Genomic DNA, 23,556 nt, shown 5'->3' on the forward strand with positions numbered 1-23,556 from the left:
TGCATGTGAGAATTACAGAGGTATTTCCCTACTGAGTGTTCCTGGCAAGATCTATGCAAGTATACTTGAGAAACGGTTGAGAAGAATTGTGGAAGAAAAGCTTCGTGAAGAACAAGCTGGATTCAGGCCAAATAGAGGCTGTCAGGATCAGACCTTCACTTTACGACAAATAGTCGAGAAAGCATGGGAATATAACAAAGATCTGTATTTAAGTTTTGTCGATCTGGAAAAGGCATATGACAAGGTGCCAAGAGAGAAGCTATTCAATACGCTTCAGTTATATGGTGTCAATAGGGCATTATATCAAGCAATACTTAGTCTTTATTTGAGTTGTAAGTCAGTAGTTAGAATTGAAGGAAGTACAGGAAGATGGTTTAATGTTAAATCTGGTGTGAGATAAGGATGTACATTATCCCCTCTGTTATTCATTATCTATATGGATCACATTATGAAGGAAAGTGGTATTAAACATGATATCAAAATTGGAGATGTTAATGTCAGCTCTTTGCTTTATGCGGATGATGTTATACTTCTAAATAAATCCGCTACAAGTCTGCAAGATTCTCTGACTAAATTGAATAGCTGTTGTAATAGATATGGTATGATGGTCAGCAATAAAAAGACAAAAACAATGAAAATAGGCAGAATCATTGAAAATGTCAACTGTGTTGTGAATGGAGAACCTGTGGAACAAGTAAAACATTTCAGCTATTTAGGCACGATTTTTAGTGAAGATGGTAAATTAAATATAGAAATAGACAACAGAATCAGCAAAGCTGGTATGGTGGGAAGTCAATTGAATAAATTCATATGGAATAAGAGAGAAATCAGTCGGAACACTAAATTAGCTGTGTACAAGACAGTGTTCAAACCAGTTTTAACTTATGGATCTCAGAGCTGGGTCAGAAGTAAAACACTTGACCAAAGACTAGAGACCACAGATATGAGAGTCCTGAGAAAGATTATAGGCATGAACAAATGGCATCAATGGCAGTATCATATTAAAAACGAGGATATTAGGAAAGAACTTGACATTGTCAGCATCCAGGAATGCATTAGCAGAGCTAATCTTAGGTGGTATGGTCACTTAAACAGAATGGGCGAGGAAAGATTAGCAAAACAAGTGTTCTCTGCCAGGTTGGCAGGTAAACAACCCAGAGGAAGACCAAGATATAGGTGGATTGATACGGTACAAAATGCTTTAGACGATAGAAATATAAGATCTGATAATGTTGGAGTCTTGACAAGTAACAGACTGATTTGGAGGAAAATTGTAGATAGGAAATTAATAATGATGTAATTTTTTTCATGTAGTACTATCATATCCTGTACACCCCTTGAGGGTACATGGCAGGAATTTGATGATGATGATGATTATTTGGTAACCTCTATAGAGTCAACAGACTTATCGTGGGAGACCCACTCAACCATCAACATGCCTATCATAATGAGCTTTGAAGTTATTTACACTACCTGCACTCACAATGCACTCAGGCAATGCACTCCGTTCACTAACAACTCTACACATAAAAAATTTACTCCTTGCACCCTTCTTCACTGCATCTTTATACAACTTCCAGGGATGACTTCTCATTCTTCCTATCTTAACATCCACTCTTTTTTGTAATTTTCTTCTGTATTAATCTGATAGAATCCTTAACTAATTCGAAGGTCTCTATCATATATCCTCTTTTCTTCCTATCCACCAGCCTCTGTAATCCACATTCTGTCAAATGCTCTTTATAACCATAACTCCAGAATCCTAATATCACTTTGGTTATTCATCTTTGTACCCTCTCTAGTTTCTCCACATCACAATGAAAACTAGGTGACCAAATCTGAGCACAATGGTCCATATGTGGTCTTATCAGCACCTTATATAGAGGCACCACCACCTCTTCCTTATCCATACATGTCAATGTACTTTTTATCTTAGCAGCAGTATGTTGAAAGTTTATTTTTCACTTGATTAGACTATAATAAGTGTAGTTTAATCCTTTATCCAAGTGTGAGCAAACAAAGTTTGCGCCTGAAAATATCTTCAGGACTGGGGTAAGGTAGTGCAATACCAGGCAACTCGTTGCAAAGGTGGAGAAAGCTCTCTCATCACTCCTATCTCAGTATCTCCCATAATGCAAAGCACATCTCCTTGCAGATATGTGTAATGCTATGCATTAAGGCAAGGGCCACTACCCATACCGGTTTCGACTTTTATTGAGGTCTCATCAGTGGGAGCCAGGCCCAGTAGTGGAGATACAAAGGCAGAAGCAATGAGAGGTCATTCTAACCTATAGGAGTTGCCAAAGGGTGTGCAACCTTATTATTAAATTACTCCGGATTCAGAGAAAGATGTTGAGAGTTTATTTTTCACTTGGTTAGACTATAATAAGTTTAGTTTAATCCTTTATCCAAGTGTGAGCAAACAAAGTTTGTGCCTGAAAGTATCTTCAGGACTGTGTTAAGGTAGTGCAACACCAGGCAACTTGTTGCAAAGGTGGAGAAAGCTCTCTCAACACTCCTATCTCAATATCTCCCATAATGCAAAGCACATCTCTTTGCGGATATGTGTAATGCTGTGCATTAAGGCTCCCACTGACGAGACCTCAATAAAGGTCGAAGCCGGTATGGGTAGTGGCCCTTGCCTTAATGCATAGCATTACACATATCTGCAAGGAGATGTGATTTGCATTATGGGTACTGAGATAGGAGTGATGAGAGAGCTTTCTCCACCTTTTCAACGAGTTGCCTGGTGTTGCACTACCTTACCCCAGTCCTGAAGATACTTTCAGACACAAACTTTGTTTGCTCATACTTGGATAAAGGATTAAACTAAACTTATTTTAGCAGCAGTATCATGTGCAGTCTTTGCAGTATGTGTGATGTGCCCTTGGAACTTCAGTCCATTGTCCAACATCACTCCAAGATCATGAATCATATCCACTTTCTGAAGTACAACTCCACCAATACAGTACACATCCTTATATCTCTGTATCCCAAAGTGTAACACCTTGCATTTATTAACATCAAAACTGCAACCCCACTCATTTGTCCAAGCTAAAAGTCTATTCACATCTTCCTGTAGAGAATCAATATCAGCACTACTCTTGATAAATCTACCTAACTTTGCATCATTAGCAAACATTTGAAGATCCCCAATCAATCCACATGAAATATCATTAAGGGTTTCCAAGAACAGAACCCTGAGGCATGCCATGGGTCACCTTCCTTTTCTGAGACGTGGCTCCATCATACACAACCTGCTAATATCATTCAGAAAACTAATCTCCAGTCCATCTATCCAATATACTATTTATTCCTATCCTCTGTAGCTTGTACACCAACTTATCATGTGGTAAGTTGGTTCTATCAAATGCTTTTGCAAAGTCCAAGAATATCACTATATGATTCTCCCTTAAACGCATTTGTTACCTTATCATAAAACATAAACAGATTGCTAAAACAAGACCTTCCCTTTACAAATCCATGCTGACCATCATGGAGAATCTTATGTTTATCAACCCAATCCTGTATTCTCTTCCTAACCAATTTTTCCAACAATTTGATCACAACTGCAGGTATACAGACCAGTCTATAGTTGGAAACTTCTGTTCTCAAACCATGCTTGTGAAGAAATATTATTTTGCCATCTTTCCACTCCTTAGGAACCTTCCTCACTCCAAGATTTCATTAAATAACCAGGACAAGGACATGGCTAACTCTTTTGCACATTCTTTAAAAATACGTGGTGATATGTCATCAATTCCCACAACCTTATTAACATCTAACCTGAGCAAGATTTGATACTTCTGATTCTTTCACCTTAAATTCTCCTAATTCTTGCCTCCCTTCAACATGTTGCACAGCATCATTCACACCACTATGATATACACTGAAAAAGTGTTCATTAAATAATTCCACTATATCATTTTCTTTGGTTACTCTGCTATCATAACTGCCCACCAGCATCAACCTGCCATAATTATTTTTCTTCTTGCTTCCCACATAGCAGAAAAATTCCTTTTGATTAGCTTTGACCTGACTAGCCAGTCTCCTCTCATATTCTACTTTTCTTTTTTAACCATGCTTGTCATGTTTCTGGCCTGCACTTTATATTCTTCATGCATCTGTTCACTGCAAATTGTCTTGTGCTTCCTCCATAACAACTTCTTTTGTAACACTGCTTACTTGATTTCACTGTTCATACATCCTACTCTTACTCTATTTATTTGCTTAACTCTTGATATGCATTGCTTGTATTAGATACTATCTTATCATTTCCTATGCATTGTCAACATCTTTTCTACGCAATTCATCAACCTAATGTATTCATGTGAATTGGCTACGAAGCTTCTGCTAATCACCCACCTTTATAATTCCACATATAGACCTACTTGATAACAGTTTTTTCTTATTTGACTACCTTCCAAACCAATACTCTATGATCACTTTCATCAATTGGTGGCAGTGTTGATACCTCATTCACAACCACATCCTGTGAGGATATTACCAAATCTAATACTGATAAACCTCATGTTGCTTCCATCACATGCTGCTTTAGATAGTTATCCTGCAGAAACTCACGAAGTCGCTCTCCTTTTTACTATACAATCTCTTGTTTGCAATTCACATTCCTATAATTAAAATCTCCCATTAGGATCATCTTCCTTTTACTTACCAAACTAATTTGTCTAAACCTTTCGTAATCAATACTCTACACATTCCCTGGCCTATAACAGCATCTTATTAGATATACTATTCTATTGATCTTAACTTCACACCAAGCAGCTTCAAAATCTTCACACGTACTACTATTTTCCCCTATGACTCTTGAAGGACACAATTCCTCTTCTACCATTAACAATACCCCCTCCCATCCTCTCCATCTTCCTATCCTTTGGGAACATTTTATATCCTACCATTTCAAGTCTTGACAGTATATCATCTCAGTCAACCAAGTTTCACTTATGTTAATTATCTTTGGGCATACTGATGTAATTAGTGCTACAAACTCAGCCCTTTTACTTCTGATATTATGTACATTAGTATACAAGCATAACAATTCTTCACTCTTTGAGGCCATCCCATCAACATAATCACTCTTTCCCTTCTCTCTGCCATGGCACACTTCTCTCTTCATCCTGATCTCCATTTCCCTCAATCCTGACTCTGATTTTCATTTATATTCTTATCATCCCCACCAGTTTGCACTGCATCACTTTGCTCTCCTATAATCACTTCCTCACCTTGGTATCCATTCTCTTCCTGTCCTTCCACAACCTGCTTCTCAACTTCTCTTTGATTCTTCTTCTTCAGCTAGTTGAACCTCTAAGGTTCTTAGCTGCATGCATCGAATTCTTCCCTTCCTTTCTGTCTTGAGTTTTTTCACTCCCATTCTGAATTCCCATCTCATCTAAGTCTTTTTGAATATTATTCTTCCAATGCATCAGTGGTCTGCTTCTGGGTCACTTTCCATCAGGCTTCATCTTGAATGCTTGTTTAGCTTTCTACATGTCAAAGCCATCTCAATCTGCTTGCTCATATCTCATCAACTAGAAGTGGGGATCTATAGAGTTCATATAGTTCTTTGTTATGTCTTCTCCATTCACCTGTAATGTTATCTCTCACAGTTCCAAAGGATTTTATTTTCAAATATCTGCAATGCTTTTGCATCTTTGTCTGTTATGCTCTAGGTTTCTGCTCCATATGAAACAATAGGTCTAATGATTGTCTTGTATATTTCTGCTTTAACTCTGCTTGATAGAATTTTGGAAGATAATAAATGATGTAATGAATTTTAAGATCTATTGGAGGCATGTATTCTAACTTTTATCATTATTATTAAGAGAGACTCATTGAAGGAGGCCACATACTACATGCACCAGCTATCATACTTATTCTTGAATTCATTCTCACTGCTTGCTCACACAACATCCAATGTCAATCCATGCCAATCACACAACACCCTATGAGAGATAAATCTAGCCCTTGCCCCTTTCTTAGCAGCATTCATTCTTAGCTTCCAAGGATGCCCGCTTATCCTTTCCACACCTGCATAAAATGAAAAATTTCATCGACTGAAATTTTCTGTACTCATTTTATTATCTTGAGTAATCAGCATTCCAAGATATATGAAGGAGATGGCACTTTTAAATTTCAGGTTATCAATGGTAAAATGCCCCTTAAGTATGATTTCTTCATACATTTAAATATTCAGTTTTATCCTGGTTGATTTGTAATCCTAGTTTTTCAGCAACAGTTTCGAGTTTTCTAAATGTTGTTCTAACGTCTTCAGCATTTTCTCCAACAAATCATATCTTATCTTCATATCCTTGTATTACTGTTCTGTTTGTTATTTTTTACAGTTTTTTGAATGCATTTTTCTAATGCTAAATTAAAAAGGATGGGCGAAACGGCATCTCCTTGCTTCAATCTTGTCTTAATAATATCAAAAGGTTCAGATCTAATTCCATTAGCTAATACCATGCTTCATTTGTCAGTGGTGCAAATTTTGATTACATATATTATCTTATGAGGTATTCCTAGTTCATCTAATATTCCCCAAAGTATTTTTCTATGAATGCTGTCATATGCTTTTCTAAAGTCTACAAATAAAATATGTACCTGCAAATTGCATTCACATTTTTTTTTCTAGTATCTGTCTGAGTGTAAACATTTGGTCAATTGTTGATCTTTGGAATCCTGATTGATATTCACCAATATTTTTTTTGGCATAAGGCAAGATTCTTTTTAGTATAATGTTAGATAAAAATTTGTAGCCTGCTGACAGTAGCGATATTATTATTTGACACCTCCAGGGAGTTCAAAGACTCATCGAGGGAGGGCACCTACTCTACAACTTTTCGTCTCCACCACTCAATCTCATCCACCAACTGCATCATTTACACCAACGCCATCTACTATCCACCACCACCACCACCACTAGTATTTTTACAGACAATCACAAACATCCATGCCCACGGCGGGATTCGAACCCGTAGCCTTGTGGCTGGAGAGTGGATACACTAACCACTCAGGCTGGCTTCTCTATAGTGCACTTCTCTCTGACTCTTAGTGGTACTAATTTTGTATGAACCCTGTGTATGCTTAGTAAACCACAATCACTCTAAATGACCAACACCCAACCCAATCAAATGCATTCTATCAGCTTTGAACCATTCTAACTTTCCGTCTAATTCATTCCACACATTCAAAAATTGAACACTATCTGCCTGAGACAATTCAGCCATCTTGTCATTCGGTATCATTGCTCTCCTTCTCAGCTCACTACTGTCATATCTAGGCAACAAACTAATCACAATTATCCTTCACTTCCTGCAACAACTTCTTCAAATCCCTTTCCACTTCCTTGTTTCACTGTTCGAGTCATTTGTGCCCACCATTAGTTTGAATCCTGACATCTGTTCCTTCCTTCCTTCTTTGCAAAGCATCTCATATTCATTTTATTGTACCACTTGTAAAACATGTCTTGCGCACTTTATTTTTTACCACACCTTTAATGATTGAGTCACCATATAACGCAACCCTATCATCCTTAGATACTTGCCTCTTCTTATTTATTTCCTTGCCATTTACATCAGTTACTCTTCTTTAAACATTCAATTTCCATACATTTAACCTGACTCTTCATTTCCACTAACTCTTGCCTAAGCTCATCCACGTCACTTATGTTATTACTGCCAGATGCTCCCATCCATTTTCTGATTATTCCTGGTAACACTGTTCTTCTCATATTTGGAATCTCCTAGCCTTTCATCGCACTTCTCACATACTATGATACATTCCTTTTAATTATTTGATCTAAGACTCAATAAATCTTTACGATAGATGATAGATTTTTTTATTTTTTAAGGTAACTTAGATCACCAGTGATTTCATCACTGGTGATCTAAGTTACCTTAAAAAATAAAAAAAGGTTCCCTATTTGATATATGAAGTAAAGTTTCCTGATTGTTTAAACCTTAACTCCCATGATACTAATGTATGATTGGTTTGTAACTTTTGTGAGCTGGCAAGGAGTTTGCATAAATAAAATAATAAATAATCAGTACATACTTAAGCTCTTTAACATTAGATGTATTCATTTTTAAATGTTTTTATGTATAAAAATGAGTTCCCAGCAGTTGCATATAAGGTGCTAGTAATGGTGTTGATGTGTATGATTTTTCATCACATTTAATGTGATATTAAATATTTGTGTTTTTCATTTTGCATGAAGGTTTTGGCTTAGTAAGAATACCTGAAGATGTTGACAGTACAGATGGATCCCAGTCTAATGGTTTTGCTGAGAAAGATAAATATTCACCACCTTCAAGTTTACATAGCAGTAAAGAAAATGTACATGATTTTCAAAAAGCAGAGCCTGGCCATCATTGTGCAAATGGAGAACTTCATGGACATGATGCACCCAAGCATATCTTTACTCTTTCTGGTGGCTCAGAGTCAATCACAGATGGTTTTGGTTCTTACAGTACTATAAACCAAACTACATTAGGTAAGAATATATTGTTTGTTATTGATGTATGGAATATAATACTCACAAATGAAATATATACTGTTATCGGGAGTTTAAGCAAATATATGTCATGTGTGTTTTTAATTGTGCATTTGTGAATGTACAATTTATTTGCTCTTCCCAAACACAATTTGTTGGTTCTTTCTCTTGGATCTGTAGTCCGTGCTTCATTTTTATGTAAAAAGCCTTAGAAGCATGGCAGTAATGTGTATAAGTTTTCTAAGGTAGAGATTTATTGCACCTGATTTTCCTAATTTTGACTTTTAAATTCAGAGGCTATTGCTACCTAACTACTAAAATTCAGTTATTACGCATGAACGCACATGTGTGTGTGCATAAAGTTGATTTACTTAATTAAACTAATGTTTTCCTATGGATGTCCTTTAGGTCATCCAGAGTGAAACATTCTTTTAATTAAGTAATAAACTTTATTAACCAAAAAATAATAATAATTAAATAAAAATAACTAAGGTTTAGTAGTTTAATAGTTTGTAACAAGATTATCAATTTTAATTTACTTTTTATGAGTTCTACTTAATATTATCAATTATAGTAACAAAAATTCAGTATAATGGAAAAAAAAATTTTTTTTCTCTATTCTTAGGTGCTGAGTTCAACTGAGAACTTGCAAATAATTAATCTACCAATTTATTCTATCTATTTTTTTGGAAACTTAAAATATTTTAGTGTTATTTATGTATAGTGAAATGAAATATGCTGTCTCAACAGATGAGAAACATATTAAACAATGAAATATAAATGCATGAAAGAAATGACAGAATGTTTACATATGAATTCAAAATGTGAGAAATAATTACATCCATTTTTGAATTTCATACTGCAGATGTCCCATTATGAAGCAAGTTTTTAGCAGCAGATTTGAGTTTTCATTGCATGATCAATGGCTTGCAAAAAATTAAGCAAGTTTGAGCGTGGTTAGTAGTTGTAAGGGGTCAATCGTTCGATGCTGTTGGCACACTCTCCCTTGATGAGGCTTTGGACTCCTTGGGGGTGTCACATAATAATAATAATAATAAAGATTCACATTGTTATCACTAGATATGCATAGGATCATTGAGACTGCTGACTTGTGGTCTAAGCCAGGGGTCGGCAACCGGCAGGCCGCATGAGGCCCAAACGTGCATTTTTGGCAGCCCATAAAAGGTTGACCATACTTACATGGCATGTGGCACGTAAAATTTTATCATCAAGAAAAGACGTTATGGACATTTCAAGAGGACGTTATTTACTACTCAAGTGTTAGATGGTTAAGTATAGCTGCTGTGCTAAAAAGATTTTTTAATTTACATGAAGAAATAGATATTTTCATGAAGGAACACAAAAATACTGTCCCACAACTATCGGATAAAAAATGGATTATGTCTCTTGCATTTATGGTAGACATTACATCTACTTTAATGAACTTAATTTAAACATGTAGGGCCAAGGTAAATTACTAGCAGAAGTGTTTTCTGACATACTCTTAAAAGCTTTCAAAGGCAAACTATGTCTGTTGAAGAAATATATGATGGAAGAAAATTTACATCATTATATATGTTACAAATCTGCATCTACAGTTGGAAGGCAAACAGAAAAAGAAACTTTTGTTGGTATTATTGAAGATTTACAAACGGAATTTTCAATAAGATTTGTCATCATCATCATCATCAAATTATTGACATGTACCCTCAAGGGATGTACAGGATATGATAGTACTACATGAAAAATTTAAATAATTACTGACTTCCTATCTACAATTTTCCTCCAAATCAGTCTATTACTTGTCAAGACTCCAATATTATCATTATCAGATCTTATATTTCTATCGTCTAAGCCACATTGTACCGTATTAATCCACTTATATCTTGGTCTTCCTCTGGGTTGTTTTCCTGCCAACCGGGCAGAGAACACTTGTTTTGCTAATCTTCCCTCGCCCATTCTGTTTAAGTGACCATACCACCTGAGATTAGCTCTGCTAACGCACTCCTGGATGCCAACAATGCCAAGTTCTTTCCTAATATCCTCGTTTTTAATATGATATTGCCATTGATGCCATCTGTTCACGCCTCTAATCTTTCTCAGGACTCTCATATCTGCGGTCTCTAGTCTTTGGTCAAGTGTTTTACTTCTGACCCAGCTCTCAGATCCATAAGTTAAAACTGGTTTGAACACTGTCTTGTATACAGCTAATTTAGTATTCCGACTTATTTCTCTCTTATTCCATATGAATTTATTCAATTGACTTCCTACCATACCAGCTTTGTTGATTCTGTTGTCTATTTCCATATTTAATTTACCATCTTCACTAAAAATCGTGCCTAAGTAGCTGAAATGTTTTACTTGTTCCACGGGTTCCCCGTTCACAACACAGTTGACATTTTCAACAATTCTACCTATTTTCATTGTCTTTGTTTTTTTAATGCTGACCTTCATACCATATCTATTACAACAGTTATTCAATTTAGTCAGGGAATCTTGCAAACTAGTAGCAGATTTATTCAGAAGTATAACGTGGTCCACATAAAGCAAAGACCTGACATTAACATCTCCAATTCTGATATCATGTTTAATACCACTTTCCTTCATAATGTGATCCATATAGATAATGAATAACAGAGGGGATAATGTACATCCTTCAATTCTAACTGCCGACCAACTCAAATAAAGACTAAGTATTGCTTGATATAATGCCCTATTGACACCATATAACTGTAGTGTATTGAATAGCTTCTCTCTTGGCACCTTGTCATATGCCTTTTCCAGATCGACAAAAATAAAATACAGATCTTTGTTATATTCCCATGCTTTCTCAACTATTTTTCGTTAAGTGAAGATCTGATCCTGACAGCCTCTATTTGGCTTGAATCCAGCTTGTTCTTCGCCAAGCTTTTCTTCCACAATTCTTCTCAACCATTTCTCAAGTATACTGGCATAAATCTTGCCTGGAACATTCAGTAGGGATATACCTTTGTAATTCTCACATTCAATTTTATTTCCCTTTTTATATATGGGTACCATGAGAGCTCTACTCCAATCATTGGGAATTCGTCCCTCTGTCCAGGCTTTCTGATCAACGCAGTGCAGCCACTGTAAGACTCTTATACCACCATACTTCAGCATTTCTGGTCGAATATCATATACTCCTGCTGTCTTTCTACATTTCAAGACTTTGATGGCTTTTTCTACTTCAAATATGGATATGTATTCCTGACTGTATGCCTGCTGAGTGTTTTTTACCACTGTGCTATCACTGCTTGTTTCATTTAGCAATTTTTCGAAGTAATTACCCCATACTTCAAGCATATCTTTTTCTCTTGTTTTCATGTCACCTTTATCATCTCTAACTCCTTTTACAGCCCTCTTTCCTCCATTTCTAAGCTTCTTCAACAACCTTCAGAATATCTTACCACCTTCTTGATATTTATTTTCTATGTTCTTGACAAAGTCCTCCCATGACTTTTGTTTAGCTAGTTTTACACAATGTTTCTTACATTTGTCTCTGCATTCTCTAAGAGCGAAAGCTGACTTATTAGCCAGGAACTTTTGATATGATTTCTTCTTTTCCTTCACTGCCTCTTTAAATTCCTGTGTTCACCATAGAGTCCTGATTTTTCTATCCTTGCAGACAACTTCACCACATGCCTCTCTAGCTGAATCAATCAATGTTTTCTTCAAGGCTTGCCATTGAATCTCCAAGGTTTGGTTCCTGTTCTCAAACTCTTTCATTTTTTCTTCAATAATCTTTGTGTATGTTAGTCTACAGTTCACATGTGAGAGCTGCTCAACTTTTATTCGCTTTAAAACTTTCTTACATGTTATTCTTTTCAATATGAAATTCAATTTTATCCTCCTCAAGAATAAATAGCGATCGCTTCCAATTTCAAATCCTCTGTTTGCTCTTGTGTCCTGCACCAGGGAGAAAACATCACTATTAGCAATAACATAGTCAATGAGACTTTTCTTATTCCTTGACTGTTCTCTCCATGTGAATTTGTGCACATTTTTATGTTGGAACATGCTGTTAGTAATAACCAGTCCATGTCCTGAGCAGAAATCCAACAGGTATTTGCCATTATTATTAGCTTTGCTCTTTTCTCCAAATGTTCCCAAAATATTTTTGTATGTCTGACAGTCATTTCCTACTCGGCTATTCAGATCCCCAACAAGGACCAACTTTTACTTTTTCATTGTGTCAGTTGCTTTTTCTAAAGCATCAAAAAATTCCTCCACTTCTACCTTAGTAGAACCTTCTGTGGGGCCATAGGCACAAATAAGTCTCATTGTTCAGTTCCCCATTCTGATATTTGCCCACATCACTCTACTTGAGACTGCCTGCCATTCAATTCTGGTGAGATCCATTCAGTATGGATCTCACCAGTTTTTGTCTTTTTTTGTTTCAATCACCCCTATTATGTCGATCTGATACTTATCTAATTCCTCATTTATCTGAATGACAAAGAAATTTATTCAGGCTTCTTATGTTGATAGTACCGATCTTTAACTCTGGTGATGTTGATTTGGTGTGTGTTTTCCACAAATAAAATTTGTGGATATTAATAAAAATAGCAAATAAATGAGATTATTTTTGCACCCTTTTAATGTCGACATTGATGATGTGCCAAACCAACTGCAGATGGTTTGGTATGTCAGTTTCACAAAAAAGAAGATAGTCGCATTTGGAAGCACTTACATGTGCAAATAAGGCATGTTCTGCCATGAGTTTTAGAAGAAATAAATTTCTTCTCTGCTGACTGATGAACATTTGCATGAAAAGCACATTAAGCAGGGAGACACACATATTGTGATGCATAAGCTATATTACTTTGTTTTTACGTGATAATAATTTTTTGTTGATGTTTATTTTCATGTGCTTGTTTCATATCTCATACTTTAAACATCTCTGTGTTTTTTTAAGATTGATATTATAAAAATCGATAACTTAAGTATTTTTTTCACTCACAATTTTTAATTAAGAGAAATCAAAATTTCTCTTAAATAAACGCTTGTAGTCCGATTATTAAATATAAAAGTTGAATGTGGCCTGCGAGTCTGAAAAGGTTGCCAACCCCTGGTCTAAGCAATGGGAAAAGGTCATCTGGCTGACAAATTTTGTATATGCATTTAGTATAAGTTGGTAGATTATATTTGAAATGAAAAATTTGCCAATGAATGAGGATAACTATGAATGGCAATTTTTATTTTTATCCATTTCAGGCTATGTAAAGAAGTAGTAGGCAGATATCAAGGGTATGTTTTCATGTATCCCTTCCCTTCAGACACACACACACACACACACACACATACACACACACACACACGACATAAGCGGCAAACAGTGCAATCTAGTGATTCTGAACATAGTATGATTGTTATTGCCAGATGTACTAGTGCAGATGTACAGCCACTGTTTATACCTAGCTTTGTCTTGGGCAGGGGGATGGGATACTAAAAATGAGTCTAACAATCAGAAAACATTCAGTCTCTGGTAGCCCTTTGCCAGAGGCAGCCTGAATTAGTTTTGTTTATAAACTATTTCTTCAGATTAGAAGTAAATTTGATTTTTCTAGTCCATTGATCTGAGGTTTACAAAAATTGTGCAGTCTAATGGACCACCACAGTTACTCGAAAGACAGCACAATACAGCAGTTGTCTGCAAAAATATGTATCATGCTGCATAATGTATTAAATCCTATCATGGATGGGGAACAGGAACAGCTGCCCTTGTTGACACAAATCCACCTGTGTCAGCTAAAAGCATAAAACTGCAGTACACTGAGCACAGAAACCCTGAAGTTACTCATTTCTGAAGACTTAAGTAGTGAAAAAAATTAATGTCTTGCTGATGAATCTCAGTTGACCAATGCTGAGATTCATCATTATGTATCTCAGTGATATCATATCAACAGGAGAGTGCCTCATGTTAACATTGTGTCACAAAGCAGAGATCATTTGGGAATGGTTTTATGAGCATGAGAGGAATCAGCATTTCAGTGGAATATGTTTCTGCACTTTGTGGAGTCCATTCTTGAAAAGTTAGAGCCTGTGCTAAGGGCAGGAAGGAAGATGCTACACAATATAAGGCTGGTGTGTGTATGGGGAGTCAAAGCCAAATAACTGGGAGGAGACCTCCACATCACCTTTCAGGAGTGTGGAGAACCGACTGGGTCTTCTGACTTAATCTCCAATCCTCACCTTCATGTGGTGTACCCTGTTGGTAGGTATCTAGGTACTGAATTAACGAGAATGGGCTGGCAAATTGGGACTTAGCCGACCAAATTGTACTATCTATTGGCTTAAACCACAAATGCATATCATGGTACAATATGATGAGATTTCATCTCATGCTGGCTGAGGTGTCGCCTGGTTAAAAAAGCCCCCTGCTTTATATCAGAGAACCAGGATGAACAATGAAAAATCAGTTACTGGAACAAGCTTCAGCTCAACAACTCAAAGAAGAAGAATAAACCCAGCATCAGAACTGAAGATAGGAATCATCAACATAAGGAGTATTAATGGAAAGGAAATTGAACTTGCAGAAGAACTGGAAAGTTCCGCATCGATGTAATTGGCATTACTGAGACAAAGAAGACAAAAACAGGTGAGATCTTACTAAATAATAAGTATAGGATGTTATTTTCAAAGAAAGGAAGAAGTAGTAATAGCATTCAACACTAAACATGAAGATAAATTTATTGATTGGAAGGCAGTTTCAAGTGGAGCTATATGGGCAGACTTCGAAATGGGAATATGGACAGTGAAACTTATTTGTACCTGTGGTCCCACAGAAAGTTCTTCTAAGGAAGAAGTGAAAGAATTTTTTGAGTCATTAGAATAGGCAGCTGACATAAAGAAAATGGAAAAAGTGGCCCTTGTTGGAGATCTGAATTGCAGAGTAGAAAATGAATCCCACCAGGCATATAGGAACATTTTGGAAAAAATTAGAGAAAAGGGCAAAGCTAATAATAATGGTAAGTATTTATTGGACTTGTGCTCAGGACATGGACTAGTCATTACTAACACCATATTTCAACATAAAAATGTGCACAAGTTCACATGAAGAAAAGATACAAGAAATAAGAAAGGCTTCATTGGCTACGTCATTGTTGATAATGATATCTTCATAATCATTTAGAATACAAGATCGTTCGGGGGATTTGAAATTGGTAGTGACCATTACTTACTACTAAGCAGGATAAAAATAGAAATCACATTGAATAGAACTGTATGTAAGAAAGTTTTAAAAAGAATTAAAATTGAGCCGCTTTTGCAAGTAAATTGCAGACCCAACTATACAAACATTATTGAAGAAAAAAGAAAAAAAAAAGCAACAAATTGAAAACAAGAACCAAACCTTGTAGTCTCAGTGGAAAATTCTGAAGAAGACATTGATTGATTCAGCTAGGGAGGTATGTGGTGAAGTTGTCTGCAAGGATAGAAAAATAAGACCACCATGGTGGACATAAAAAGTTAAAGAAGCAGTCCTAGAAAAGAAGAAAACAGAAAAATAAGCTATGTTTAAAAGTAACTAAATAAAAGTCATGGTAGGAATACAGAAAATAAATATCAGGAAGGTGGCAAAATGTTCCAGAGGCTATTGAAGAAGCTCAGAAATGGAGGAAAGTGTACTGCGAAAGGAATCAAAGATGATAAAGGTGACATAAAAACTGAAGATAGGGATATTCTAAATGTCTGGAGTAATTACTTTGAAAGAGTGTTAAATAAACCAAGCAGTGACAAACCATAATAGAAAATTTTCAAGAGGAATGCAAAGAATACACATCTCTACTTGAGATAGGAAAAGCCATCAAAAAACTTGAAATGTGGAAATGCAGGTGGAGTAGGTGATATTCGACCAGAAATGCTTAAGTGTGGAGATATAAAATTTGCAATGGCTACACTGCATAATTCAGAGGGCCTGGTCAGAAGGTCAAATTCTCAATGATTGGAATAGAGCTCTCATAATACCCAGCTATTAAAAAAAAAAAAGGTGGGGGAAACTGAATGTGATAATTACAGAGGAATTTCTCCACTAAGCGTTCCAGGTAAAATTTATGCACGCATTCTCGAAAAGAGGTTAAGAAAGATTGTAGAAGAGAAACTTGGAAAAGAACAAGCTGGATTCAGGCCAAATAGAGGTTGTCAAGATCAGATTTTCAGTTTAAGACAAATAGTTGGGAAATCGTGGGAGTATGAAAGGACCTGTACTTAAGTTTTGTAGATCTGGAAAAGACGTATGACAAGGTGGCCAGAGAAAATCTTTTTCAAAACACTACAATTATATGGGGTGAATGAAACATTATACAGAGCAATAAATAGTCTATATTTAAGGTGTCAATCAGCAGTTAGAATTGAAGGAAATATAGGAAGATAGTTTGATGTAAAATCAGGGATAAGACAAGGATGCATATATTCATCATATTATGAAAGAAAACAGCTCTTTGCTTTATGCAAATGATGTTATACTCCTAAACACATCTAGTGCAAGTCTCCAAGATTAACTAAATTGAATAACAGCTGTAACAAATTTGGCATGAAAATCAGCAATAAAAAGACCAAACTACAAAAAGAGGCAGGCGCATAGAAAACTTCAGCTGCATTCTGAATGGAGATCCTATAGAACAAGTAAAATATTTCAACTATTTAGGCACAGTTTTTAGTGAAGATGGTAGGTTAAATCTGAAAATGGACAACAGAATAAGCAAAGCTGGTATGGTGATGGCCAGCTTAATAAATTTATATGGAATATGAGAGAAATTAGCCAAAACACCAAACTAGCAGTATACAAGTCAGTGTTTAAATCAGTTTTTTAAGTTATGGATCTGAGAGTTGAGTTAGAAATAAAGCCCATGATCAAAGATTAGAATCCAATCACAGATATGAGGGTTCTGAGAAAAATTAGAAGAGTGAACCTATGGCATCAATGTCAGAATCATATTAAAAATGGAGCTCTTAAAAAGGAACTTGACATTATTAGTATTCAAGAATGTGTCATCAGAGTTAGTCTAAAGTGGTATGAACACTTAAATAGAATTGGTGAAGAAAGGTTAGCAAAACTGATGCCAAGATGGCAGGAAAGAGACCCAGAGGAAGACCAAGGTCTAGGTGGATTGATTCGGTCAGAAGTGCCTTAGAAGCACGGAATGTTAGATGTGACAATATCGGAGTGCTCGCAAGCGATAGATTGATTTGGAGGAAAATTGCTGATAGGAAATTAATAATAATGTAAACTTAATCATGTAGCACATATCAGGAAATTGATGATGATGATGAATAAATCCCATTTAATTCAAACTAATAATTTCATTTATACTTCAATCCAAAGTGAATTCCACTTCCCTTCCAGTTGAATCTAGTTTGTGGACTTTTTTTTAGTTTATTTATTTTGATTATTTTGAAATATATAATTTCATTGTCCACTCTAAAACTGCTATCTTACTTAATGGACATGGCTTGAAAATATTCCATGTTTGTTTTTATTACTTAAATATAAAGAGCCAATAGGCTTCATTTTGGAGATATAAACATCATGTGGAATTTAATATCCCTTAATTTAAATGAATTCCATGTCTGGTTTCTAGAGCAGGTTTTCTGGATAACACTATTATACCATAAACCTATAGTGTACTTTTCTTTCCTTCATTCTTACATGGTGATCTGAATAATCTTAAAAATTATGGACGCAACTACTGCATTAGAGAAAACTTTAATTTAATATAAAACAAAACACTGGAGTATGTACTCCAGATGATGACCTTAATGTGAAGGTCGAAATATTGAGTGATTATTTTGGTTTATATTAAACTGAAGTTTTACTCTAACACAGTAGTTGTTTCCATAATTTTTAAGATGTTTGTAGTATACTTTAGGTTTATGGCATTTTCATTGTTGCTTCACATAAAAAAAAAAAACCTAGGTACTCAAAGAAATACTTTTGTTATTTTCTAGGTTTTCTTTTTCTCTCTCTAAAACGTCATCATCATTATCAAATTCCTGATATATACCCTCAAGGGGTGTACAGGATATGATAATACTACATGAAAAATTTACATCACTACCAACTTCCTATCTACTATCTACAATTTTCCTCCAAATCAGTCTGTTACCTGTCAAGATTCCAACATTATCAGATCTTATATTTCTATCTTCTAAGGCACTTTTTACTGTATCAATCCTCCTATATCTTGATCTTCCTCTGGGTCTTTTCCTACCAACCTGGCAGAGAACACTTGTTTTGCTAATCTTTCCTCTTCCATTCTGTTGTGTGACCATACCACCTGAGAATTGCTAGCTCATTCCTGGATGCTGACAATGTCAAGTTCTTTTCTAATATCTTCGTTTTTAATATGATATTGAAAGCTCATTCCTGGATGCTGACAATGTCAAGTTCTTTTCTAATATCTTTGTTTTTAATATGATATTGCCCCTAATCTTTATCAGGACTCTCGTATCTGTGGTCTATGGTCAAGTGTTTTACTTCTGACCCAGCGCTCAGATCCATAAGTTAAAACTGGTTTGAACACTGTCTTGTATACAGCTAATTTAGTGTTCCGACTAATTTCTCTCTTATTCCATATGAATTTATTCAATTGACTTCCTACCATACCAGCTTTGTTGATTCTGTTGTCTATTTGCATATTTAGTTTACCATCTTCACTGTTATTATCAACTAAAAATCGTGCCTAAGTAACTGAAATGTTTTTCTTGTTCTATAGGTTCTCTCACAATGCAGTTGATATTTTCAAGATTTCTGCATATTTTCATTGTCTTTGTCTTTTTAATGTTGACCTTCATACCATAACTATTACAACAGTTATTCACTTAAGTCAGGGAATCTTACAGACTTATAGCAGATTTATTTAGAAGTATGACATTATCTACATCAAGCAATGAGCTGAGATTAACACCTCCAATTTTGATATCAGGTATAATACCACTTTCCTTCATAATGTGATCCATATAGATAATGAATAAGAGAGTGGATCATGTACATTCTTGTCTGACACCAGATTTAACATTAAACCATCTTCCTGTACTTCCTTCAAATCTAACTGCTGACGACTCAAATAAAGACTAAGTATTGACTCTATGAGGTCTTGGGGTAATAATAATGATGATAATTAACACCATATAACTGTAGCGTTTGGAATAGCTTCTCTCTTGGTCATATGCGTTTTCCAGATCCACAAGGTGCCAAGAGAGAAGCTATTCAATACGCTGCAGTTATATGGTGTCAATGGGGCATTATATCAAGCAATACTTAGTCTTTATTTGAGTTGTGAGTCAGCAGTTAGAATTGAAGGAAGTACAAGAATTGAAGGAAGTACAGGAAGATGGTTTAATGTTAAATCTGGTGTGAGACAAGGATGTACATTATCCCCTCTGTTATTCATTATCTATATGGATCACATTATGAAAGAATGTGGTATTAAACATGATATCAAAATTGGAGATGTTAATGTCAGCTCTTTGCTTTATGCAGATAATGTTATACTTCTAAATAAATCCGCTACAAGTCTGCAAGATTCTCTGACTAAATTGAATAGCTGTTGTAATAGATATGGTATGAAGGTCAGCAATAAAAAGACAAAGACAATGAAAATAGGCAGAATCATTGAAAATGTCAACTGTGTTGTGAATGGAGAACCTGTGGAACAAGTAAAACATTTCAGCTACTTAGGCACAATTTTTACTGAAGATGGTAAACTAAATATAGAAATAGACAACAGAATCAGCTGATTGTATAACCCTAGTTATACAATCAGCCATAACCTCCTGTAAATGCTCCTTGACCACTTCCCATGCTCTATCGACATCCAGCCCTTGCAGTTGTACATGCCATGGCACTAATCCAAGCAATCTCCTAAGCTTGTCATACTTGCCAGCATGATAATTCCACATATACCCTGTCTTAATCGAAAATTCCACACCTTTAGCCACCTCTCAGGTCAAGACCTTATGATGACTCTCACCAATAGGTGGCAACATGTGGTCATATTCATTACAGTCAAATTCTGAGATGCTATTACCAGGTCAAGCACTCTCACACCCGTAGTATTTTCAATTACATGCTGTCTCAGATAGTTATCCCTTAATAATTGAATAAAATCCATTTCCTTCCTCACATGTGTTCTCTCCTCCTTCCAATCAATGTTAGTTGAAATCCCCCATAATAATTACCCTCCCTCCACTCATTTCATCAATTTGTTTATGCATACTATCTCCACCATCTATTCCATCACCTGGTCTATAGCAGCACCCAACTATAAATTTTATTCTGCCAGTCTCAATCTCACACCAAATAGCCTCAAATGAGCTCTTTTCACTATCCTGCGATACAACTTCAGTTTTCCTCTGCTGCAGTTCATCAGCTATCATCAATAACACCCCTCCCTCCATTTTATTCTCTCTGTCCCTCCTAAACACACTATAACCTACACATTCTATCCCACTAACTATATCATCTTCTGTCAGCCATGTTTCACTAATGCCAATAACCTGTGGCCAGGAAGAGCCAATCAAGGCCAAAAATTCTTCCTTCTTGTTCCTAATACTCTTGGCATTAGTATACATGAAATGCAGTGATCCCTTTGTCCCACCCCTATCTTGATGTGTTATTCTAAATATCCCATTCCCATTTTTTGTCCTTAGTACTGGCTCGGGTACATTATATACATTCTTACACTCAACTGTCTCACCGATGTCCGCATATCCACTCCCCCCCCTCCTCCTTGGTAGTTCTAGTTTCCCTGGTTCTGCACATCCATTTTCACTTCATTCAGCAACACTTTTTCCAGTCTCCGCACACCAAATGCAGGCCATCCATCTTGTATAAATCCTTTCGCCCATCAAACTCATTCCACACGTCCACGAATTCCACACCACACGGTCTGCATAACCTGCGCATAAAGTCATTGCGAATATGGCCCTCCTTCTAAACTCCTCTCTGTCATACCGCAGCAACAGACTCACCATTCTAACTCTGTCACTCTTTTCTTTCGCCACCTTTAACAATACTTTCAAGTCCTATCTCATAAAAAATTTATCTCCTTTCAATTCATTCGTACCCGCCACAACTATCAATTCCTTCACCCTCTGTTTTTTTGCTCTAATGCTCTCACTTACATCCTTAAATTTCGCACCCGGTAAGTACGATTTAGTTAAACTCACATCTATCACTCCTCTTAATAACGAGTCACCATACAACACTCTTTCCTTTATTTCAGAAACTCTCCCACTCTTACGCTTATTTTTCCTTTCAAACACTTGTTTATTTACGTTAGTATTGTTATCCTCTGAGTAGTATTTGCAGATTTTGCTGTGAGACCCTTGTACTTTCTATCCACCATAACTCCAAGATCTCTAGTCTTGTCATTTACTCCAAGCATAATAGAAGGTAAAAATAAAAAGATAAAGGAAAAATAAAATACAACAGTGGGTGGATAGGGATGTGCTACTCTATAGTGGACAGCATGGCTTGTAAAGGATAGGTCCTATCTTAGTAACTTATTCATATTTTATAATAAAGTGACAGCAGAATTGGATAAAGGTAATGGCCACACCATGATACTGCTGAACTTTGCCAAGACATTTGACAGAAAACCACCTGGAAAACTATTACAAAAGCTGAAGCAAATGGGAATGGATATGAGGCTAGTAGCATGAATATGGGTGGCTGACAGACAGATGCCAGAGAGTAGTATATGATGGAGTGGAATCCAGTAGAATGATGGTGACTAGTGGACTACCTCAGTGTTCGGTACTTGGGCTACTATTCTTTAATTTGTATATCAATGACATAGGGAAAGATTTAAGAGGAGATATTCAGTTGTTTGCTGATGATGCAAAACTGGAGAGAGCAATAGTTCATAAAGGTGATGTAGATATTGTGCAGGATGATTTAAATAAATTGGCATTGTGAACAAAGGATAATGATTATCAGTTTAATGTTGCAAAATGTAAGGTTTTGCACTTTGGGTTGAAAAGGTGAAACATGCGGGTGCTGAATTCAGAGGTGAATGTGTAAGCGGACAAACACAGATTGTGATGGCCTAGAATGGGTGGGAAGAGTTTTAGGTATGAGGAAAGTTGTAGAATTGGTGGTAATATAGAGGAAGTGACTGGGGAAGGTATTGAAGAGTCGCATCGTAGGAGTGACGTTCGTAGGACTTGTAGAAGCAGTAATGATTTCTTATGTTTATTCACTAATGTGAGAAGTATTCGAAATAAGGGGAACGAAATTGTTGCTTTGCTCAAGTCTGTTCGTCCCAAAATTATTGGTATAAGTGAGACGTGGTTAGATGACGATGACATCCTGACAGTAATAGAGATGAACGGATATGATATTTTTCATGAAGATAGACAGGGAAGAAAGGGAGGAGGAGTACTGTTAATGGTAGCAGATGATTTGTGCCCATCTAAGGTGGAATTTCAAGGTGAAAATAGTGGTCATGGTTTTGAGGTGGTATGGTGTGAGGTAGAAATAAACAGGATAAAATATTTAGTTGGGTGTTGCTATAGACCTGGTAATATGGACGGTAATGAGAAGGAAATGTATAGGCAAATTGGCCTAGCTAGCAATAAATGAGTGATCATTATGGGCGACTTTAATTATGGTAATATAGACTGGAAGCAAGAGACTGCATCTGGGGGTAAAGAAAATGAATTGTTGGAGTTTTTGAAAGATAATTACCTTAGGCAGCACATAACGGAGAGTACACGAGGATCAAGAGTATTGGACTTGATCATCTCATCAGATGATGTTATTATAAACGAGGTGTCAAATCTTCTACCAGTTAGTGAGAATGATCATGAGGTGATCACGTGCAGAGTGACCAGTCATTCGAGGACGTCTATTAGAAAGGGATATATGTGGAATTATAAGACTGGTAATTACAAAAAGCTCCGGAAACAGCTTGCGATAATAAATTGGAGAGAGGAACTGGATGGAAAGGATATCAATGCTGCTTGGGCCATACTCAAGAACTATTTGGTGGAGGCAATATCAGAGTGTATTCCAAAGGTCA

At 36.1% G+C, this 23,556-nt stretch overlaps 1 protein-coding gene across 3 annotated transcripts in view; it reads left to right on the top strand.

Moving 5' to 3' along the window:
- LOC150099255 (sodium/hydrogen exchanger 9B2-like) overlaps positions 1-23,556 on the top strand; it is a 285,631-nt gene that overhangs the window by 76,074 nt on the left and 186,001 nt on the right. For all 3 annotated transcript variants that reach the window (XM_090403898.1, XM_090403899.1, XM_090403900.1), the window contains exon 3: positions 8,237-8,512. In XM_090403898.1, coding sequence (XP_090260024.1) covers positions 8,237-8,512 — 276 coding nt within the window. The remainder of the gene's footprint in view (positions 1-8,236; positions 8,513-23,556) is intronic.

The sequence above is a fragment of the Typopeltis vanoorti genome, chromosome 14, assembly GCF_054136105.1.
Source record: "Typopeltis vanoorti isolate ZY-2024b chromosome 14, IOZ_Tvanoo_1.0, whole genome shotgun sequence".
Lineage (NCBI taxonomy): Eukaryota > Metazoa > Arthropoda > Arachnida > Uropygi > Thelyphonidae > Typopeltis > Typopeltis vanoorti.